This window comes from Pelmatolapia mariae, linkage group LG23 (assembly GCF_036321145.2).
Source record: "Pelmatolapia mariae isolate MD_Pm_ZW linkage group LG23, Pm_UMD_F_2, whole genome shotgun sequence".
Classification (NCBI taxonomy): Eukaryota; Metazoa; Chordata; class Actinopteri; order Cichliformes; family Cichlidae; genus Pelmatolapia; species Pelmatolapia mariae.
Genome location: NC_086246.1, coordinates 34,974,830 through 34,999,393, shown reverse-complemented (window position 1 = coordinate 34,999,393; position 24,564 = coordinate 34,974,830). Strand labels below are relative to the sequence as shown.

The 24,564-nt window shown below is 40.1% G+C and overlaps 1 protein-coding gene across 1 annotated transcript in view; it reads right to left on the bottom strand.

The window, feature by feature from the left end:
• The window catches only part of si:ch211-51h4.2 (uncharacterized), a 93,024-nt gene that overhangs the window by 38,070 nt on the left and 30,390 nt on the right, over positions 1 to 24,564 (bottom strand). Inside the window, exons 9-11 of the mRNA XM_063467942.1 lie at positions 7,042 to 7,141; positions 3,250 to 3,308; positions 789 to 853 (exon numbers count right to left, since the gene is read on the bottom strand). Of these exons, the coding sequence (XP_063324012.1) occupies positions 789 to 853; positions 3,250 to 3,308; positions 7,042 to 7,141 (224 nt within the window). The remainder of the gene's footprint in view (positions 1 to 788; positions 854 to 3,249; positions 3,309 to 7,041; positions 7,142 to 24,564) is intronic.

Below are 24,564 nucleotides of genomic sequence, written 5' to 3'. Positions count from 1 at the left end.
ACTTTCTAAGGAAGGCAGCCTTGCAGCCACTTATTCCTTATTTATGCAGAATTACCCAGTAAACGCTTATTTGCTATAACTACTAGCAAAATTATAATAAACGATAAAGACTTTAAGCTTAATGATGATTGTGCCTAAAAGATCCTGCACAGTTTCCTTCCTCAATAGTACCTGACCCTCAACCAGGTTGAGAGTAGGTTGTGGGCAGATTGTGGTCATTGTTCACAGAAATAGTCCAGCACCCTGTGGTGCTCTCTGGGTGATAATACACCAGATGGTTTTCTGGGGGAAGAGAATTTCTATAGTTAATAGTTAAGAAGCAGCAAAAATGGCAATTGCTTGACTTAAATTTTAGTAAGTACTGAAAAAGCAATTTATTTCCACAGAGACTGCAAAAGAAAAGGGAAGGAGCTAAAGGATAATTAAATATAAATAGAGCTATAGCTTATAACTCTTAACTCACTGGATAGTCTATCCATGCTTCTTTGCTAATCTCTTATTCTTCCAAGGTTGCAGTATGGCTGGACCATATCCCAACTGACATTGTGCTCAAGTCAAGGAACCCTGGAGCCTGGACTGGATGCCAGTCCATCACAGAGCTAAGAGAGAGGCCTACATAAGGTCAGCTTAGAATCCTCAATTAACCTGGCATACATGTCAGAATGGAAACCACAGCACCTGAAAGACTTCCTTTTTCAGACCACAGTTCTAACCATGATAAAACTGTGCCAACCAATATCTGGAAAGGAATAAAGAATCAAAGATCAAACAACGAGTAAAGTGCTCACCAGAGGATGTTGAGCACAGTGCAAGTTGTCAGACCTCCAATCACTGCTCTCCGAAACCACAGGATCTAAAGATGAAGACAAAAGAGAACATGATAACCAACATCCGGCTCAAGCAGCGTAACAGAAGAACATTGTGGAACAATTGCACTACATAATCACATAACTGCACAGGCGATAATACAGAGTTCCTCAAAAGCAAACTTAGTTGCTACTATTTCACTCATTTGTGCATTTCATCTAAATGATGCTTAGGCAAACTGATCAGTAGCAGACAGAGAGCATCTAGACTTTGTGGGTCTGACTCTTTGTATATGGGCTGTGGATGTGACATGGCAGTTTTACTGTATCACAAGAAATAAAAATTAAATTACCTAGTACTGTCCTCATGGTTAAGATTTAAATTGACCTATTGTTATAAAACCTCACTTCATTTTTCATTTTTAAAACCTTTTTTTTTGCCTGATTTAAAATGTATTTAACTGTAACTGTAAATATCATGTAATAACAACTGCATGTAACCATGTAATTGCCATCCATGAATTAAGAAATGCAGCTTTTATACAGAAAATAACATGCTTTAAAAAAAAGCTGATAAACACCTCTGGCATAACTGTAACTATTGTATTAAATGACAATTTTTTTTTTCCATACATGCATTTCTAAAAATGTAGTTATTTTAGGTTGAAACACAGTACAAATGCTTCAAAAACAGTCACTTAATTGAAAAAAATGTATATACCTGTAAATTTTTTAATTTTCTCTTTCAATATGATGTTTTACAAAACAAAAATATTGTTAGTTATATATTTGTCAACTACCCATATGCTCAAAATATGCCTCTTCAAAGTAACATTAAAAACAATGACTCCAACATAGATGCTAGCCTCTGTAGTCATGCAGGTGCTTGTTTATATGGAAGGTTCTATGTTATTCTGACAATGGTTTTGAAACATTACAGCAGCAAAATGCAGGCCTGTAGTTAGGAACCCTGTGATATGAAGATATTTACATCAGGATACTTTTTCATTTCAGATTAGTAAGTGTGTTTCTATTCTTCTGTCTTTATGTATATTTTCAATTGGAGGATTTTGGATTGGCAACAAAGTTATATGGCATATCTCCACTTATGAAGAACGGAAAAAGCAATCAATCTGCGTCTTCTTTACCTGGTTTTCTAGACGTGTAGTAAATGAATAGAATTTCTCATGTTATTTTTTGTTAATCACTAAGCCCTTTTACTCTTATTTATTTATATTAATAAATGCTTTTGCATGTGTCCAGATGATAGTCTGAGACAGGAGCTTGGTCAATAAAAGACTAGACTGTGTGGCTGGGAAAGAGCCGTGACCTAACAGCATTACTTCTGACCTGACCAATAAAGACTGACCCATCCTGCAGGTAGGGTTAGTGGCCTATCAGAAATGGTGAGATACAGAAAAAGAAACCTGAATTTTTCCTTCCACAAACAATACCTATCAAGAATTCTTTATTTTGAGACCTGGGCTCTAGTTTCCCATCATTCTGTATGGAAGTGGGCAAAACTCTTTGGAATCAGCAGACTGTTATTCTGCATGCACCACAATCTGCAGTGCATGCCTTTTAAACAGCAGAGAGACCCGCTGGAGGCAGTTTTCCTTCCTCTCGTAACACTCAATAGGAGATACTGGAAATACGACATTTGATTTAAGCAAATGAGTTTAACTGTTTAACTGTTTTTTCTTACATGCCATTTGGCACATGACCCTTGTAGTAGGAAGCCCGGCAAAGCTGTTTAATGTCCAACCTGAGCGTGCCAGACACCTGCATTTCCAAATGCACCATCATGAAGGTAACATCTCAAAATTTCAGGGCTGCAAAGCATATGTCTGGACCGTACTGGGGCCACCTTACTGTGCATCTAATATCTAGATGCATGCAAAGTCATATATTAATATAAAATCAGAGTAAAACAGCTTAGTGTTGTGAAATAATTTTAAAAGGAATAAAATAATGGAGCAATTTTTGTCCCGATTATGACAGTGGGTCGACTCCAAACACTTCTATCTGATGCAAAATAGGCTTGATGAGCAAGGTCTCACAATAACTTAATATTTCTTTAAGATTTCTACATAAACTGTTTGCATCAGCGTTAATTAAGGAGTTGAAATGTTCCAATTATCTAGTTAATCTAAGGAACACTTTGTTGTCAAACCTTTCTGCTTCAGTGCTGGAGCTTAATACCGGGAGCCATCAGTAGAATAATAATATGGTTGACCACCTGTGTAAGAGCCTTTCAGTCCTAATTCTTCTCCAAAATTCTAGTTTATTTCTCACAGTGATGCCCGTCTCTCGCTCTCTCTTTCTACTACTAACTCATGTTGAAGAATACGAACACAGTGCTTTCCAAGCCATTTCTGAATTCAGTACACTGAGTCCACAGATCAGCGGGTAGTGCCAGGTGCAGTCCCAAGATTAGATTTACCTGTGTTCTGTTGTGTGAGATCTGTGAGAAAAGCAGAGGCATCACGTTTACAATCCCACCTGTCAAGACCAAAAACAGAGCAGCGCGTCATTCATATGATACCTCCGTCTGTAATCTGTGGGCTTTTTTTACTGTTCCACAGGACAAAAATGATGATATTTAATATGAGAAGGGAGACACAGAAAATACCCAAATAGGTTTCCAGATATCACTGCTTGAAATAAAAACATCCCAACAGTATTACCTTAGTAAGGAAGCAAAACTAAATTATGGAAATACTGGTATCATGAATCCCCACCTTCTCTTATTAGCATTTTAAACATTTTTTTGTCAGAAACTTTAGTTTAAATTCAAGCAACTCAAAAATTAAGCAGAAAATATAAAGCTGAGAGGCCTCTGGTTCCAAAAGTGAGTCCGCTAGATTCCCATTTTAAAATGCACTTTTTACAGTAAAAGAAACTGTGTTCTATATTTGGTTCGACTTCACATTTAACGACAGCTGTACAGCATTTATTAAGGCTTAATTTGCATTATAAGGGGCGTGGCCATGTCAGATAGCTAGAGCAGCTCCCAAAGCTGCCATGTGATTGGCTTATGCTCACTAAATATTTCATCATGAGAAGCAGCAGATATGTTGGATCCATTTTTTGCAAAACTTAATTTCTGAAGATCTGAAGATTTGTCTTTGCAATTATGGCATTTTGTTTCTATATTAGCCAAATCAATCGCTGTCACCAAGCTGCAAAATTACAGTTTCCTTGCTTGTTTGCAGTTCAGTTCCTCAATATCATGGCACTTTCTCCCTTTAAAATTCCATTTAGAGAAATCAGTCTCCAAAGGTAGCAGAGAAATAGGTCCCACCCTGCTGAGCTGCACCGCATTAGTCTTGGTTTTGGGGGAGTAGTTTTGGAGTTTCAGCATAGTCTGAATGTTGTTTGAGAAGCTTTTAAAATCCTGACCAGAATTCAGAAGAAAAAGTAATCCATTTTTAATCTTGGGAAAATGATTTAAAGTTGTTCTGTATACTGTTCCACACAACTAGCAGTGACAAACTGCAAAGCAGCTGTCATAGCTGGCAGTTTGCATGTTCAAATGGTTCTCTGAAGTAATGGAAGCGGGTAGGAAGTACAGTCAGAGCTGTCACAGAGATGCTAATGAAACAGAGCAATCACCCCTTAGCCTGCCACAGCTGATGTGTTGCAGTTACTTCAGGAAGTCAGAGTACTCGCTGGTACCCAAACACACACACACACACCAAAGCTCAGACCACTCTCTCCATCCAGCTACCTCCATCTATTAAGTGTGAGTCTTAACAGTTGTTTTGACTGAGCTTGCTCTAACTTATGTTAGAATGCATTTTGGGATATTCTACCTTCTGTTTACTTTAGTCTCATATTTAAGTCTGTGCAGCTAAACCGAAGACACTGACTCATCCTCTGAAAATTTGTTTTTGTGAAAGGAGAAGCTTAACATAAAATGTAGTGATTAGTTTCCATGTAAATTGCTGAAGTACCTCAAAGGTTCTTATTGCTTTGTGAATATTTAACACTGTATATAAAGATGGATGAAATTACGCCTTCCCAGAAGTGATGCCAATATGTGTCCTAAATGGGCACAGGCTTCCTCTTGTAACAACAAGCTGGGATGTGGAGAAGTGGCAAAAATCTGTCTATGCAGACATATCGCTGGGTGGCTGGACAACTAGTAGGTAGTAGTAGTCCAAAATTTGATGGCTGCACTACACAAAGTTCAACACACATCTGTGCCGGGCAGCAGGCAGGACTTTGATGTCTGGGCTCCATCTTCCAGTAATTCCTTAACAGACTTTGGTTTCAAATGACAGCCAATATTGCAGTGCTCATTTCTATTTCTTCCTCACTTCGAACAGTAGGAGAAGATGGCGATGGGTCATCCATCTGCACAGTCTGTGGTTTAACGTTACAAAGTGAAGACAGACGGATGAAAAGAAAAAGTTGAAAAGAGTGAAAAAGAGCAGACTGGACATATGGAGGTCACAAAGAGCAAAAATCAGCACAGACTAGCTGATGCACTAGATTAAAAAAAAATCATTTTTAAAAAGGTTTATAAACAGTTTAATAGATTCGTATTCTAAAGGGAATTAAAGATATTCTCTGTCGACGCTAGATGTTTGTTCCCAAGTTTAAATAACGAACAATCATGTATAAGACCTCTGCAACAAGAAAACTGTATTTAGATGAGGGCTGGACTTCAGAAGCAGTGCTTCTTATGTTCTTAATCCCCCTGTTTAAAAAAGAACATCTTTGATGTAAAGATGAAAGTTTGACTTTTCCGGCGCTTCCATTGTTTGTATCATTTGACTGTAGAAAAGAGAGATTACAAAAAATGAAAAACACGAAACAAAAACAAGAACAAGTGATTGAGGGTGAAAACAGTTTTTGTTTTGGTTGTGTCTATTCTGAATATTTCCCTTCTGTTCGGATGTGCAGGATATGTGAGTATGCCTGCGTGCGTCTCCTCCAGCGTGTTAAATTGGTGATCCTCCAGCTAAATTTTCACTTGGGACAAAGTCACAGCGAGGCAAATCTGGTGAATACGGCAGCTGACAAGCAGACTGTGTTGGTGTGGGTTAAAAAAAACAAACCTAAAAGCACTCTAAGTCAGCACATGATGGCACTCTGCACACACCACAGTTCCCGTTGATTCTTATGAATGTTCTCCAAATCACTCATGACGCTACAGTAAATGCCCACTAGTCCGACTCCGGGGAACAAAAATCAGGGTGAACAACTCGAAAAATGCTGTACACGCTCCTGGTTTTGTCCCTTACTTGATGAGCTGCCTTCGTGCTTTAAATCTGGACTTTTCCACTGAAACTATGGAAAACTGCTCATCCTGGCCCAGCTCATAGTTTCCTATATTATAACCATCCTGGTTTGTAAGATGACCTTGAACATTAAATTGACCAAATTTAAATTAGATAAGGTTCGTGATTTTTATGGTTCTGCTCCCAAATTCTGGGAATAACATTGAGCTGACAAGATCTACTTGGTGCAACTGTAGATTTGGCATACCTGCCAACTGTTATATCTGAAAAGACCAGAGGCTTTTCTTTTGTATTTCCTCTATTGAAAGAGATATTTGCGCTTTCACAATTTTCTGGAAAATTGAATCAAGTAAGGTCTTCCCAGCTATGCGGAAATGAGCAATTCCCTGTTGCACATATGACTTGGCTCACTATTATTTATGTTGTTATGTCTGTAAAGTCTCATTCTTCAGTGTATCTTTGCAGTAAAGAGAGCCAAGAGTAAGTGATGAAACAGCAGTGAAGTCAAACGATCAGTCAGAATTCAAATAGTCAGCCTGTGCAAACAGTAGCTTTGCACACATCAGGTGCAGTACGAGGCAAAAGTCTCGAGCCAGCCCTGATTTCTTTATATTTTCCTTGGAAATGGCATTAGAGGAAAACAAGTCTTATAGATACATCTACTTCAAGTATTCATAATACAGTCTGAGGATCATGCAAACTGTGGGAGAAACCACAAGATGGGGTTCTGCCAGCAGTTCAAAGGTATGCTTTGGTTATACTTGAAGCACATTTAAATAACTTGTTTTCTCATTTCTTAGGAGATAATCTGTTCATGTAATGAAATTCCAATTTTGGTAGCAGCTGGAATGGAAAGTCAGACCATCACTAGCTTCAGCATCCTTTGCAGTACAACAGACTGGAAAAGGGCCACAAAGACACAATGATAAAAAGATGAAGACAAAAAAGAAAGAATGTGAGCTTTATTGCACAAAGCTGAAGCTTACCCAGAGCCACTGTGCCCATTAGGAAAGGTTTTCCCATCTGACTGAAGTCACTGCTGCTCTGAAGGCCGACCTCTGACCCCACTGCAAATGTCACAGCCACCTGAGAGACACACAGATGAATGCACACATACAGGCCTTCTGTTACATCTCAGGCAGTATATCTTTCCCTAGTTCTATATTAAAGAGAAAAATCAAGCTTTTCTTTGTGCAGGAAGATAATTAATTCTTTCACTGTAACACACAAACAACACAGGACAGTTATATTAAAAAAAAAACAAAGACATTTTTTTCTTACTTCTAAAAAAAGTTATGTATAAGCACTTTGGGTGATTTGTTATGGTGCACCTGCCCTGCTGTAGGTACCAAAGCACTTTTTAATCTCTTAAACTTGCGAACCCTGGAGAGATAGCAGGTTGGAAGTTTATATTCACATCGAGTGAAACAACTCTGCTATCTAACAAACTTTCAGCATTGCTGTTAGTTTCTCTTGCTGACACCACAACATGTGCAAAGGGAAAAAAAAAAAAACACTAAAACATATGAAGAGCACCAACATTTCATCAGCAATCAGACAAGCAAAGCTGTGCAAATTATGACATTATTTTTTTGTGTGTTAGTCATACTTCCCATCTAATATTTCAGATGCTATTAACTGTTTCTAAATTGCAAAAATACTTTAGGGCAAATTTACTACACAGCTCAAATTAGTAGGTGGGAAATAGAGGTTGGAAAGGTCTGGGGTTGATCTACTAGTAATATGCAAAATTATGAACTGAGGTGTACCAGTAATGACCAAGGCACTTTGTGGCTCCACAAAAAATTGCATGGAGCCACAAACAAGAAGAACTGTGTCAGGAACCGAGACTGTACTGGCAACACATATTCAGCTTGTAACTCATCATCCAACAAAATAATCCAAGTGTACGTTTCCAGAATGAGTTTTTCTTGGAAAACAGCACAGCAGCACAGACAGAGAGACAGGAAAAGAAAAAAAATCTGCAGTACAATTGGAGGTCTTAGTGGACAAATTGAACAATTTTAGTAACATACTTCAAAATTGCAATGTCCAGCCTGGCCACAAAAGGGACACATGAAACACAACTGAGGGCAGTGTGACTGCAGCAGGAGGAAATTTCTAAAAAGATATCACAAAATTACAACAGCAATGGATGACTTGAAGTGACACAAGAAGTAAATAGCCATTTTTTCTACTTTCACACAGCCCGTGTAGACTAATGTCTTTTTTCCAAACCAAGTTTAGTAAGCTGGAGGTCTGTGGTTCTGATGAAGTCATTTTCTGGCCTGAACAATAAGCCTCTTGCTAGTTTTCTTGCAGTTATGGGACAGCATTTGAAATAGTTATAATCGAGACAGATCATCACTACATTATCAGTAGTGTTAAAGCACTGGAACTTGTTTTTTCAAAATATCCAGACTATACCTGTAAGCATCTCAGAATAGTTTAGACAGGGGTGTCCAACTCCAGGCCTTGAGGGCTGGTGTCCTGCAGGTTTTAGATATCACCCTGGGTCAGCACACCAGAATCAAATGATTAGTTCAATACCAGGCCTCTGGAGAGCTTCAAGACATGTTGAGGAGGTAATTTAGCCATTTAAATCAACTGTGTTGGATCAAGGACACATCTAAAACCTGCAGGACACCTGCCTTGAGGCCTGGAGTTGGACACCCCTGGTTTAGAGCATTTGCACAGCCTTCCTCATAGTCATCCCAACTCATCAGAAGTCAGTCACCTCTTCCTTTGCTGGTTTTGAACCTTTTTATTCTTCTTAATAATGGCCTATTAAATGTAGACCAAGTGTAAAATGTAAAAGTGTATAGATAAGAAAATATGAAAAGAAAAAATGAGAACAAATAAGCATTGATATTTCGAGTTGGACAACAGACAGATTTCCTTTATTATATTAAAATTTTAGAATTATGCTACATGATAAAAATGCATAAATTATCATGTTTATAATCACACCACAGACATGTCGTATGAGCCATGTAATACATACAGTGAATGCAAATGTTTTATACATTTCTCCCCCCACATGTTGCCTGAGGGACACAGGATAAAGACTAAAACACAAATCTCAGCAGGTTTCTTTTGAGTTTATATTGTTCTATGTTTTGAAGTAGTGTGTAATGAATGCTCAGTAGTGGTGCTGTGAATACAGGCTGTGAATTCTGAAAATGTGTGATTCTGACCACAGATGAAGCTGTTTTGTTGTGCTGGTTTGATTGTTTGGGAATACTTTGAGTTTTGTGAATGTAGTTTGAAAATTGTCCTTTGTGTTTACAGTTTAGAGAAGAGGGAGGAAGGTTTCAAGAAATGCATCTTTGCAATTGTGAAAAAACTGTAACCCAGAAATAAAGAGTTGAGTTGAGAACTGTCCACATTTTAAAGAAATGAGCTGGTTCAGTTTTTCCAGCGCTGACCGTAACCGCCAACATAACAGAGTGCTCATAAAGAAAGTGTACAGAGCACACTTTGAGGAGGGATCAAAGATCAAGTCAAAGCCTACCCTCCAGCTTGATTCAGCACAAAGATGTTGTGCCGACATGACTCACTTGTTGACTTTGATTTTTAGGTTACATTGTGCTGTGTGATGCTTTCAGCAGCATTCCAGTTTTGGCCTTTGGCTTTTTGAAGTACACAATATTTGCAGTATGGAAATATCGACTCCACAGAGAACAGCTGTACTTACTGTACGCAGTATCTAAATTCTCTTACTGACCTTTGTTTATTTTTTCAAGAATACAAAATACATTAACTTTATCATCAAACCATAAACTTTTACAGTCACCTCATGCCCTGAAATTCTTTTTCTATATTATGATGTACCATATGCTCAGTGAGGTTTTTATTTGGCCTGAGCCACTTGGTTTTTAAACACAGATGAAATTGCTTTGAGGATATCGTTTGATTATTTTCCCAGAAAATTCAATCATGCCATGAATGTTGTTTGAAAATGGGTTTCGTGTTTACCGTTTGGAGTAAAAGATGGAAGGTTTCAATGAAAGAAATGCAAGAACTGAAAAACTTTCTGCAATTTCATGTCAGGCGAGTATTTGTGATGTCTAATTTTCATTTCTGCAGCATCAAACAGGATTTGACAACATTTGTTGACATTTTCCATCTCTGGCTGAGAAACAGAAGACAAAACCCACGCTGGAAGCTCACCTGACGTGAACAACAATAGTCATATCAGAAATCTGCTTAACATTTCATAAGATGAGTAAGTGCGATCTGTATGTTGCCAAAACATGAGTGCAAGAGCAACTGGTGTTTTAGTGCACAAAAACACTATGCACATTTTTTCAAAAGAACAAGGAAGAGGAAATTGGGGTGAACGAGACCAGTAGTGTTAAAAACAAACAAAAAAATAATAATAGCAGCAAGTTAATTAGAGGTGAGAAAAAAAAGGGATGGGCTGAAAAGCAAAATGTGGAAAAAGACTAGAAAAAATGGAAAGGAGAGAAGAGGAGGACAGCAGAACTGGTTTTAATGACTTCAAAGTCCTAGACACATATTTCAGCTGATGTTTTTTAGGTTATTTCGTAGTTGTTTGATCTAATGTTAGTCCTAAGAATTAAAAAATTAAAAAATCTCCCCCTCCTTAGTGACATGGCACCTGACTGTGTCCATGAAAGTAGCATAAGATTATGAAAAATAAATGCAGTTCAAATAAACCTGACCACATGAACCTGACCATAAGTTCCATAAATTCTGCCTCCTCTCACCCTATCCCCAACATCCTCCTCTGTCACACCAATCCTCTTATCCTCCTGTCTAGCAGCTCCATCTTCAGCATCTTTTGTCCGATACATCAACAAACCCCTTTGTACATGTCCAAAGCATCTGGGTCCTGCCTTTCAAACTAACTCTCTGAACGACTCAACCATGCACTCATTTTTAATCCCGTCCCTCCTGGTCAATCCCACTGAAAAATCTTAGCTTCTTCAACTCCACCACCTCCTGTCTTTCTGTCAGTACAATAGTCTCCAAACCATACATCACAGCAGGTCTCACTACTTTCTTGTAAAGGCAAAATAATAGTCTGATCCAAAATTTTTCCCAATTTCTAGTCACGCACATGAAATGAAACAAAACTCCAGCTTTCTCAGCAATCCACAAATGCGAAGCTTTAAAACAAGGAAGGATTTCCAAGTTCTGTTTTGTTCACCTCAACCAAGGAAAAATAAAAGTTTGAAAAAAAAGTAATGAAAGAAAAGAAGGCTAAACATTTTTAGGTGCAGGATATCTGAGACTTTGAAGCAGCGGTCAAGTCTCTGGAGAGCTCCCATCAAGGAGATGATCACCCAGGTTACACAAACCATCGTGAGGTTTGTGTAAGAACAAAATAATTGGTAATAATTTGAGAAGTTTCCTCATCGTTCCACAGGTGGAGCACGTTAAATTAGAGAGAAAGGGTGGACCATATTTTACTTAAGCAGTCACCCCACAGACTCACCCAAACACAAATGCACCACAGGCCTAACTACATTGTCCTCTTCCAAGTGATTTGACCCCCTTGCACCAGGCTGCAATATTCCCTTGCTGTCATGGGAGCGAGTAGCATTAAAGGTTCAATGACAACTTTATTAGAGGTGAGGGTCTGGAATCTTAACCAATTATAAAGCCTGAATAAATGTCACGCTAATTATTTCCAGAAAACCGTGAAATTGTAGTCGATTCTCCGTGAATAATCTACCTTCAAACATAATTCCACAGCTCAGTGCATGAGATTCATTTAAAAGTGTGTGTGTGTGTGTGTGTGTGTGTAGCATTGCTATGTGTGGCTGATGTAATGGCTAAAGCTACATTCGGGCCTATTTCACAATGACTTAATAGAGCTCTTATCAAGGTGCATAAACTTCATTTGGGCTGCCCTGTTATTTTATTTAGCTGCAGGTTTTTGTGTGGAGCAATCAGTCAGACGTCAGGCCTGAAGGAGCTGCTGGAGCAGCACATCGATTCGGATGAAATTACATAAAGGAGGGAAGAGAGAAGGAATGAAAAAGAAAGGAGAAGAGGAGTGGAGGAGGAACAAAGAGGAGAGAATATGTTTTCATTACAAAGTGAGAGATCCCATGTGAGTGAAGCAAGTGTGACTTTACACACTGTATGTGTAGTTTTTGCGTTTCCTGGCAACTGAGAGGGACATGCTATGATATGAGTGGGAGATAAAAGTTGAATAATATGTCCAAAAGTACGCAACCAGGAAAGGAGTCAAAACAGTTTTCATATGTTGTGGGGAATCAGATTGGTTAAGCCAGCGGTCCCCAACCTTTTCTGTGCCACGGACCGGTTTATGCCCGACAATATTTTCACGGACCGGCCGTTAAGGTGTCGCGGATAAATACAACAAAATAAAACTAGTACCGGCACCGAAAAAAAGAAGATTTATTCATAACACACGTGAAAAGACCCAGGAAAACCGAGTTAACGATAACAAAATAACGCTGAAAACCGATAAAAACCCTGAAAACCATACATTTCACACCTGAGCCTCAACTCTCGCGGCCCGGTACCAAACGACTAACGGACCGGTACCGGTCCGAGGCCCGGGGGTTGGGGACCGCTGGGTTAAGCCATGTTTCTCATCTCAGAGTTGCATGCTAGCATCTGCTATCTATAGTAGCACAAAGAGGCAATCTCTGGGAATACCAAAAACTGCAATTTAGTGCCACCCTCATTGACAAAGCCAAATTAAAGACCCCTAAGTTGAAATGCTCCACTTCAGCATGAAAACATATATGTTTCCAGCTTTGTAGAAAACTAATTTAAGTCTTTAATACTAATCTTGCCCTTCATGACTTTTGAACTAGAGTAAATTTAAGTGCAATAAAGCTTAAAGCTACGCCTTTTGAAGGGTGAATGACAAGTAGGTGCCATTTCAGTATTTAATTAGACTAAGAGTTAGAGGCTCTCTTTCACTAGACAAAATTGGCATCATTTTATAGCACAGTGACATTGATACAACCTGTCAGCCAAGCTAGCTAGCAGCACAACAATTAGTTTGTACCCTCCTATCATACTCTGGTCAAGCTTGGTTTCAAAATAAGCAGGATGGTGAGGGCATCCTGCCTACAGTATGTCCATCTTCCAGACTGTTTAGCAGAAGGTGGCAGCAATGTTACCGTTTATGTATCTGATCATAAACTATTGGGCAAATAAAAGTCTTTGATGATTTCATTTCCTGGGAGTCAGGATTGTTGTAACAATAAATTTCAGTTCATCTAACAGACAATTTTGATAACCACACACTGGCCAAACGAATCTTTGACCACTGCTGCAAGCATGCAAGGAATACAGTGAGCTAAACATTCACTATTAATGCCTCCATCAGGTTACTTAAATAGACCTTTGTCTCACCAGAATCAATCCGAATCAACATGCCTTAAGGGCTTACTTACATACTCCCCACTCTGCCTCTCAACAGACCCCAAAACAAACAGTTATTTAAAGCCTCCTCAAAACATCACTCAACTTCATAAGTTGTTTACTGCCAAGGTTTCACATTGGCTTTTCATGAATTTGACTTAAAAAAAGCCCAGATGCAAAGTGAAAGTGGTTTTGCAGTGGAGAAACATCTCCCTGCGGCCACCATTTCTAATGTGGAATAAATTATGGATGGCTTTATTTAGGATTATGCTCCTGCAAAGGGAAGCAATCAAAGAGACTGCAGCGCTGATTTTGTTCTGAGAATGTCTGGAAATCCTGGTAAACACTGCAAAAGACTTCTATAAACTGACTGTAAATGTGGAAAATACACAGATTTGAGGTCTGTTAGAGTTTAACCACAAACCATAAATGGACGAGTCCCATCAGCCACTGAAATATACATATACATATACATCTATAGAGTGATTTTATTGTAGACATGCAACACTTAAAAGTATTCATGCACCAATGACAGATTGAGTGCAGTTTTTGTATTTTAATAACTTCGTTTTAAAAACAATCGTGAAAGGACCTCACCGATAGCCTGATGAAGTAATTGCCGAGTTGTGGCAGCAGTTTGTTGCATTAAGTATTAATTCAGTCAATTTACCCTTTTGGTTTCGCCCACTTACCAAATAATTCCAATTGTAAGCATCTAATGCTCTGTATGCTTTTTTAATAAACATGGCAAAGAATTGAATAAAAAAAATGTTTAAAAATATTTTGTTTATGTCTGTTACATTGGCTTTGATGTTTTACAGTGGTCACTGAGTGAAGGTCATACTTTATCCACCCTTTTATTTGCCAATTCATTACTTGTTAAATTCTCCAGTCTACCTCTTTTCATGCCCTTCTATCTTGGCAGCTCAGGGCCTGGAAACTGCTGTTTTCTTTCTAAGTATACCAAGATAGAAACATTAATATTTCAGCTATAAAGAGAAAAATCACATTTGGTGGGCCATAAATGGACGGTGCTTGACGACAGTGTGTTTTATTCTGGTGCAGTCGGCCTTGCCCGCCCAGCTCTCTCTCATATTGATGCAGAGTAGAGGGAATGGCTCTCAGTGCCCTGCTCCAGAACTGAGCCTCTAAATCTTAACGCCTCCCCCTGTTTGGGATTTGGCTTTAGGTCACATTTCTTTCATACTGTGTGTGTGTGTGTGTGTGTGTGTGTGTGTGTGTGTGTGTGTGTGTGTGTGTGGATCCGAAGGAGTCTCTGTGTGTACATCTCCATCTACAGGGCGTGCAGGAAAAGGCGGCTTTCCAAAACAGCATCACAGAGGAAGCACTTCGCAATGAGGTGTCAGGATGATTTTATCTATTTCCTTTTAAAACTCGGCCTCAGTAATGATGGCAAAATTGAACCACAACTTCTGTGACGCACACTCAGTTGACGTTAGTGTGGGTTTGTGCATGAAAGCGCTTATGGACTTGTGTGCTATCAATGCAATCTAAAATCAATCTGTGCAGTTTCTCCATTGTTCTTCAAGGACAGATGATCCTTTGGGGAGACATAAAGGTTCCACTGAACGCCTTCTGCTCTGGAGGGACGTCATTGATCTGATTCCGGTGTCTGGATAGCTGCTCACCAACAACCCTGACATTTATTCTTATATTCCCATAGTTTTAAAACGTATCTTAATACTTAGCTAAGGGGATGTCAGATATTTTTGTCATATTTTATACTGTAAAATATGCAAAGAGGAAAATATTTACATATCCTACTAATGGCCAATAAGTAGTAACTCTATAAAAAAAAAAAAGTTATCAATTTACTACTGCTGAACTGTACTCCTACTATATTGTACACATTTTGCATGTGAATTAGCTTATTCATTTCAACATTTTCCCCTTGTTTTTTATTTTTTCCATGGCATATTGAAATTAGTATGACTCCAGCATTTCAGTTATCCTCAAGGGTTCACGCCCTGTGAGATTCATTCAGACAGAAATAAAGATAAGGCAGAAGTAAACAAGCAAATAGCTGAGAGTGAGTTTGAACTCACAAACCTTTTGTTTGGGAAAGAGCTGTTCAAACAGCATCAAGCTTAGAAACTCAAACCAGCAACTCCCCATGGAGAGGTTTCAATTGTAAAATACTACCGAAGTCAAATACATTGCTTTTTTGGATGAGGACTTGAAGGAACAATGCGAGTTTCCACTAGTGTGATATATATTTCTTCATCAGAGAGTGCAGCAAAAGTAATAAAGACATACCAAAAGTAGTAAAATTAACAAACTATCATTGTATGGGACCATCATAAAAACTGAGTGTGCTTTAAATTGTTAATCCTGGGCTGTGCAGCAAAGTTGCATCTTTAGAAAACTAAAAAACTAAATAAGCAAAGTTGTCTCATTGTGACAGCTTCCTTTTGTTTAAAAAAATACTGCTCTATCTAAAGATGTATAAAAGTGTCTTGTAAATTTGAACTGTGTACATTTTTCATTTATAAAAAACGTTTAAGCTACAAGACAGCAAGTCCTTTCAGAACATGTGGATCAGCGTTTGTTAAAACTAGTCTCAAATTCATCTGGTAATTCTATACACTGATGGTCAAACACCCCAATTCAACACATTTATGAGTACAATGCCGACATTATTTTTATTTATATTTATATAGCCACCTGTGACGGGTACCTCTCAAAAGACCGTGAGCTGCTGTAGCACAAAACCCACACCCACACCTCACTCTCTTGCTGCCAGCAAGATAAGACTGAATAACACTGGCATCGATCTCTGCTGTTACTAATCCCCGCAGCATTAGTTCATCTGCCAATACGTCAATAATTGAGCTGAACTAATGTAGAATATAAACTGCAGAAAAACACATTTACAGGGTACACAAAAAAGACATTTCTGTCCTTGGGAAGAACGAATATCATGAAAAAAAAATGTCTTCAGCAACAATAGTAGAGAGAAGAGAAACCTTTCGAAAGATGGTGAAAAGCTGTCGAAGTATTTCTTCCAGAGATATTTCTTTTGCCAATTAGGCAGTGATTTTTAAGAAGATGGGGAGAGAAAAGTGTCAAAAAGGACACATTTAATATTTTCTATCACTGATTGGCTGCAATTTTGAAAAATCTGCATCCATTTGATTTTAAAGAGACACTGGGGATTTTCCTGTGCCACGCTAGGACAGAGCTGAAGGGAAAGGCACATTAAATACAGAAATTTTTATCCATTAACTAGCACGGATATCCCTGAAATTGTTTAAATGCAAATTTTCTGACATAATTGCTCGCATTGCATAATCACAGAAAGTGGTTCCCTGGTCCTAAACATAGGCTCCAGTTACATGGACATTCAAATATAGAGATTTGGTTACTCACAGAGAATTGTGAGGCACCACTGAAATGATACTGTTATCGACTATACATGAAGAACTGTAAATTGTCCCATAAGAAAAGCTTTAATTTACATATAAAATGAGCTTGCTAGGATTACACTAATGTAGGCGTTCAAAGTAATATTAATAATCATTTGTGTCGCAAAGAGTTGTGTCCATCAAAGGCTTGGCTAACACTGAATATAATACATTTCCCTGCAGCAGATGTACAATTCACTGAGGCAGTGTAATCTTGTGGGATGTGGTGGTGGTGTTAAATGGACTCTGAGCCAAGCCTAAAAATGTCTTTAAAGAGCACCTACTGAGATGCTGACATGCCAAGATGTTGGCAGGAACTGACCTGGAAAGGCCCAAAACCACCACAGACACACTGGGAGCTCCTTAAGTACAAAACTTCTGCATAGAGTAGAAGTGTAGAGTGCCACCTCCATCCATTTTGCCAGCATGACCTTTCATTTGCTGCAGAAACCAGCATTTCTTATGACACTGCAGTCATCAAAAAATATACAAAGCATATTTTTAGGCGGTGAATAAGCACAAAGTGGAAAAGTATGTCACGTAAAAGTGATAAACTCCTGAAACTTTTTTGTTAATATAATTAATCTCAAATCTTTTTACCTTTAATATCCTCTCCCAGTTGATACTGAAATTGCTCCCCTTAAAATTCTTAACAGGATCTATGATAAAATAAATAAATAAATAAATAAGATATTTATTTTTCTTCTATTTGTCACCCAAAAATGTATTATAATTTGATATTAAGTGTGAATTTACAACTCCAAACTGAATTGTGTGTGCTAAGTAGAATGTTTATATATGCTTTTGAGAAATATCCAAGCATAACTTCAGTTAGATGCAGAATCTCAAGCTCAAAGAAAAGCAAACTTCTAATTCTGTTGCAAACTTAAGAAATTTGACTTTGAAATACTTACAAAGATTCAAGTCAGTGAAGTAATGAGCTTGACAAGATGTTCTGAGTGGCATTCTTGTAGTAAAAAGGGCAGAACATCACGGGAATGTGGCACACAGTCAGGCAACCTTCCACAGTAACAACTGCTAAAAATGTTAGATATTGAGCAGACTGTGCGTCAGGATCGTTGCACAACAACCAGAGAAACTGTTGACATTCTTTACTTTTCATTAAGAGCAGTTCTCACAATAAATTTGAAAGTCACCACATTGTTGCCAAGTGTGTGTCACAGTAGAAAAGGCACTACATCCAAGAGAACCTTCAGTGGTGATGAGAGGTGGAGGTAGAGCTACGTGCCAAAACCAAACAAAGTCTTTGTAGTTGAAGAGTCTGTAATTTAAGACTGAAGAAAGCACATCAGCTAGAAATGCAAACAAGCCAATTATACCCCTGCGATACGTGATGAATGAATATCCAGGTGGATCTCCCCATCAGAGGGTGTTAAAAACGCTTACTGCAGTGGGGACAAAAACCTCCTGTGTAGTCAGCCTGTGGTTAGGGACCAGTCAAGCTTGTCATCCAGTAGGACCTCCAGATATTATAAGACTTCACCACCTCAGTATCCTGGCTATATAAGGAGACTGGCAGATCGTCAGAAGATCTAGGCTATCCTATCTTTTTGGTTTTCGTAGTACTGAGATGGAGGCAACTCCTACTGCACCAGTTCTGAATGCCTCAACAAGAACACCCACCTTTGCTCTTGTTGCTCATCTTCTGATCTAAGTTCACATAATAGTGAAGCCCAATAAGATAAGATAAGATAAGATAAGATAACCTTTATTAGTCCCACACGTGGGAAATTTGTTTTGTCACAGCAGGAAGTGGACAGTGCAAAAGTTATGAAGCAAAAATTAGAATAAAATAAAATAAGAATAAATACAGTACACAACTGTACAGAATAGAATAAAATAGAATACTATATACACTAGAATAAAATAGAATAAAATATACAATAAGATAAAAATGCTATATACAACTGAGTAAAAATACAACGATGCCAGAAAAGATTATTGCACTTAGTGTTATTGCACATTTGTGGATGTGTGTGTTTGATCAGTTAAAGTCTTTGTTGTGGAGTCTGACAGCAGTGGGGAGGAAAGACCTGCGAAATCTCTCCGTCCCACACCGTGGGTGCCGCAGTCTCCCACTGAAGGAGCTGCTCAGTGCTGTCACAGTCTCATGCATGGGGTGGGAGATGTTGTCCAGCAGGGATGACAGCTTAGCCACCATTCTCCTGTCACTCACCACCTCCACTGGGTCCAGAGGGCATCCTAGAACAGAGCTGGCCCTTCGGATCAGCCTGTTCAGTCTCTTCCTGTCCCCAGAAGAGATGCTGCCGCCCCAGCAGACCACACCATAAAAGATGGCTGAGGCCACCACAGAGTCATAGAAGGTCTTCAGGAGTGGGCCCTCCACTCCAAACGACCTGAGTCTCCGCAGCAGGTACAGTCTGCTCTGCCCTTTCCTGTAGAGGGCGTCTGAGTTATGAGTCCAGTCCAGTTTGCTGTTCAGATGAACACCAAGGTACCTGTAGCTGTCCACAGCCTCAATGTCCATACCTTGGATGTTCAGTGGTTGCAGTGGAAGATGTTTGTGCCTGCGGAAGTCTACCACCAGCTCCTTTGTTTTACTGGCATTGATCTGGAGGTAGTTCAGCTGGCACCAGTCCACAAAGTCCTGAGTCAGTCCTCTGTACTCCTTGTCGTCCCCATCAGTGATGAGGCCGACTATAGCAGTGTCATCAGAGAACTTCTGCAGGAAGCACTGGGTGGAGTTGTGGGAGAAGTCTGCAGTGTAGATGGTGAAGAGGAACGGAGCCAGAACCGTTGCCTGTGGGGCCCCCGTACTGCAGACGACCCTGTCCGACACACAGCCCTGAGTCCTCACATACTGTGGTCGGTCGGTGAGGTAGTCCAAAATCCAGGTAGTGAGGTGATGGTCCACTCCTGAGTTCTCCAGCTTGTCCTTCAGAACCGAGGGAAGAATAGTGTTGAAGGCACTGGAGAAATCAAAGAACATGATTCTCACAGTGCTCCCAGCGGTCTCCAGGTGAGCGAGGGAGCGATGTAGGAGGTGAATGACGGCATCATCCGCTCCAATGCCAGGCTGGTAGGCAAACTGAAGTGGGTCCAGTGATGAGCTCACAAGGCGCCGAAGCTGAGCCAGGACCAGCCGCTCCAGGGTCTTCATCAGGTGGGATGTCAGAGCCACCGGCCTGTAGCTGTTGAGGTCCTTGGGGCGTGAAGTCTTTGGCACTGGTACAACACAGGAGGTTTTCCAGAGCTGTGGGACTCTTCCCAGCCTCAGGCTCAGGTTGAAGAGGTGCTCCATCACACCATACAGTTGGTCCGCGCAGGACCTGACGACCCTCGAGCTGATGCCATCTGGGCCCGCTGCCTTCTTGCCATTAATCCTCCTCAGTTCCCTCCTAACCTGGGTGGTTGAGAGAGTCAGGTTGGAGCCTTGTATTGATTGTGTATTGGATGCTATTGTTGGGGGTGGGGAGGAGTGAGCAGGGTGAATAGAGGAGGTGTGAAGTGTCTGAGGTGTCAGAGGTGGAACAGCAGCAGTGGGGGTGGGTGAGTCTGCAGCCGATGTTGGAGACTGCCTCATGGCTGAATCAAATCTGTTGAAGAAATGATTCAGTTCATTTGCCCACCTCACATCCCTCCCAGGCAGAGAGTTCTGATGTTTGTGGCCTGAGATGGTTCTGAGGCCTCTCCAGACTTCACCAACGTTATTTTGCTGAAGCTGGTTCTCCATCTTCTGCCTGTAGCTATCCTTCCCATTCCTTATCAGTCCCCTCAACTCTCTCTGCACCCTTTTCAACTCCTCTTTGTCTTTGGATTTGAAGGCCCTCCTCTTCTGCTTGAGGACGGCTTTAATTTCTGGGGTAATCCAAGGTTTGTTGTTGGAGAAACACCGTACAGTCCTGGTAGGTACGGTGTTATCCACACAGAAATTAATATAGTCAGTAATGCATGTGGTAAGGCTGTCGATGTCCTCTCCGTGGTCGTCACAGATCACCTCCCACACAGTCGACTCAAAACAGTCCTTAAGAGCCTCCTCGCTCTCCTGCGACCATCTCTGTACTGTGCGGGTGGCTGGTGGCTCCCTGCGCACTAAGGGCTCATACACAGGGACAAGGTGCACCAGGTTGTGATCAGATCTGCCCAGTGGAGGGAGAGGTGATGAACTGTATGCCTCTTCAGCATTGGCATACAGTAAGTCCAGTGTTTTATTGTCTCTGGTTGGGCAGGTCACATACTGGGTGAAGGTGGGCAGTGTGGAGTCCAATGAGGCATGATTGAAGTCCCCTGATATTATGAGGAGGGCTCTCGGAGATTGTGTTTGCAGTCTGCTGACCACTGAGTGGAGAGTGTCACAGGCTGCATCCGCGTTGGCCGAGGGGGGGGACATACGCTGTTATCGCGATAACATGCGAGAATTCCCGGGGCAGGTAGTACGGACGCATGCTAACGGCTAACAGCTCAATGTCTCTGCTGCAGAGTTGTTCTTTCACAGTGATGTGCCCAGGGTTACACCATCTGTCATTCACAAACACTGCCAGTCCCCCTCCTTTCCTCTTACCGCTCTCTCTCATCCTGTCCGCTCGCAGCAGCTGGAATCCCGGTAGTGTCATGCTCGTGTCCGGAGTTAGCGGTGTTAGCCACAACTCCGTTAGCATCATGATGCTACATTGCCGGTACTCCCTCTGTGACCAGGTTAGCGACGTGAGCTCATCCATTTTATTGGGCAAAGACCGTACATTTCCAATAATTACAGAAGGAAGAGATGGTCGATAACGTCTCCTTCTTGGCCGACGGCGCTCCTTCCCAGCACGACACCCCCGTCTTTTCCTCCTCAGCTCGCTGGGAATGTCAAGTCTGTCCGCCGGCAGTACAGCTGCTGGACGCAGCGCTAACAGCTGATCCTTACTGTAAACAAAGGATCCCTGCTCTGGGTCCCCAGACACGGGTGAAAAAAGTAGAAAAAAACTAAGAAAAACGACCAGAACTAGCACAAAACGGTAGAACATGGTTGCAGAGTCTAATTACTAATACGTTAGTTATAAAAAATTTACGAGAAGAAAAGATAAGAAAGAAATAAACTCAGAATGAGCAGAGCTGCTGTAACAGGCTGCCGCACACGGGGGGCGCCGGAAGTATGTCGGAAGTAAGTCTACACAGGAGTCAGGTATTTTTCCACGAATTTCCACGAATTTTTCCACGAAGCACAGCAGACAACATTCCCGGAAGCATCTCAATATTTCTCAACAGTGCCACCAAATCATCAAGGTTGTCGACTACTGAGTTGACATTTCCAAATCAGAAGCGATGGCAGAAACAGCTTATACTTCCACCTGCTAGCCTTTAGTTTAGCTTAGCTCCTGCTCTGTAGCCTTGGGAGGGCTTCCTGAACTCCAGTGGCATCTGGTATCTGACCCCAGTTTGCAAAGCCACAAGACTGTCCTTTGTGTGCAGTACTCGGACTTGCCCCCACTTGGTACACTGCGTGATCTAATCTTTATATTATTGCCTATCAGTGGCAACCATAGCTTAGACCAGTGTTTCCCAACCTTTTGGAGCCATGGCACATATTTCACATTAGAAAAATCACACGGCATACCACCAGACAAAAATGTCACAAAAAGCATATTGATAATTTTTCCCGCACACCTGGCATAGCGGAATTGGCTCGGTTTGTCCCCCAGTATACCTTTTTTGCTTTCTTCTGACCACTACTCATGCTAGAGCCTTAATCTGAGTCAGAATTTTCTCCAGGGCCCAGGTCAGATTGACTTTTTCTTTTCAAATATTTATCTATTCCTATTACGCACTGCATCGTCTGACAGCATGACTATTATGTAATTTCTTCTTCGTCTTCTTCTGTTTTACTGGAAGTTGGCAACCCATTTAATTAGAGCAGGTAGCTGTACTGCCCTCTAGTGGAAATAGAATGTAATTGTTCTGCCCATTACTCACGCCAGGAACCAGATAATCTTCCACGGCACACCTGATCATTTCTCACAGCACACCTATGCGCTGCAGCACAGTGGTTGGGAAACACTGGCTTAGGCAGGCCGAGAGAAAATTCACGATTTAACAGACGGCTTTCCATTTAAATCACAAATTATACTTCATATAAGAAATGTATAAACCCTTACTGAAGAGTTGTAATGGCAGTCATTACTACACCATTCAGCACTTTGCGTGTACAGAGTGATACTTACATCAAATTATATTTCATATAAGAATGTAAAAAAAAAAAAAAAACACTTACGGAGGAGTTGTCATGACAATTAGCATGGCTACATCATTCAGAACTTTGTATGCAGAGAGTGTACAGTTCATCCCACTTTAAAACTGACAAAGTAATTGAAAAAAGTATATAAAAGCAAGGTACACAAGCAAAGAGTTTGTGAAAGTCAGAAGTGAGTTTCTTTCTTCGTTTTTTAAACTGAGATGAGATTACGAACATAAAAGAATAAACTGATTTTGAGAGTTTTATTTTCTCAGAAGTTTGGAAGCTGCAATACATGTTTGATCTCTCCTTTATCTCTCTTGATCTTCTCTTCTTTGTCTTGTTTTTGTCTCCTTTAGTGCCGGTACAAAGTATAGCTGTACAGTATAAATCTTTTCATTGCTTTCCTAGTTTTTCTAGAATAACACTTTAGATATGAATTATCTTTTGAATCCCCTTTGACATGTGTTGTATAAAGTCTTCATTATTATGCCAGCGGACTTTATAAATTCAAGGTATTCATGTTCTGATACAAGTAGAGTCTTCTTGATATATTGTAATTCATCTCTTGCCTTTCCTACGTGCTATTTCATGTAATAGCAAATAAGCTTAAAGTACTGTGATTAATTCCTTTTCTACCCCATATTCAAATCATCTTCGGTGCCTCTTTCTGCTTTTCAAAAACCGTAAGCTACATGGTGTAATATAGGACTCATTTGTGAAGAAATGTTTTTTCTGTAATTTCCCTAGAGGATCATGTTGCATAATGTATACTGCAGGCTGGATAAAAAAGTCTGAAAACCTGTTGTTTATCCAAGGTAATTTCCGATGAATTTTGCCTGGTGAAGTTCTTATTCACAAAGTTGTGCACAAATGAAGTAAGCTCAAGTGATGGACAGTGTGTGAGATTTTCAGCTATCAAAAGTCAACCACAATAAATCAAAAGGTTTTTTCCCTTCACTAATGAACACAGAAAAATCCACAGGAGGAATTGTATTTAACAACTGAAGAACTGTAGTGGTCAGAAGTTTACATAAACCCATCATGGCCATGAATGTAACAGTGATTTGAAGCTTTTAATGACTTCCTTGAACTGTTCTTTTTCCAGGTGTGGAGTGATTGTACACTTTAATGACTTTAAAAACAAGAATTGGATATAAAAGTTATGATTTATTATATATTTCCTCTAATCTGGATTACTTCAGGGTTGTACTGATACATAAGGTATCTTTTTTCCTTTATCAGCCAGTATATCCGTGATGCACTGATCACTTATTTTAACTCACTGTATTTATATGGCTGCCCCTCCTTGACCTTCATAATGCCTGCACTCTCTTCCTGTTAAATGGCTGTTCTTGGTTCCCACCACAGCCAAGGGCTTGCATATATTATAGTGTCTTTACCTTACAATGTAAAGCAAACGAGCTAAACTGGTGCTAGAAAAATTAAACTGAAATGATTAATATCCAACATCTCACATTTATTTTTACACAAATCTTTACACAACAAAG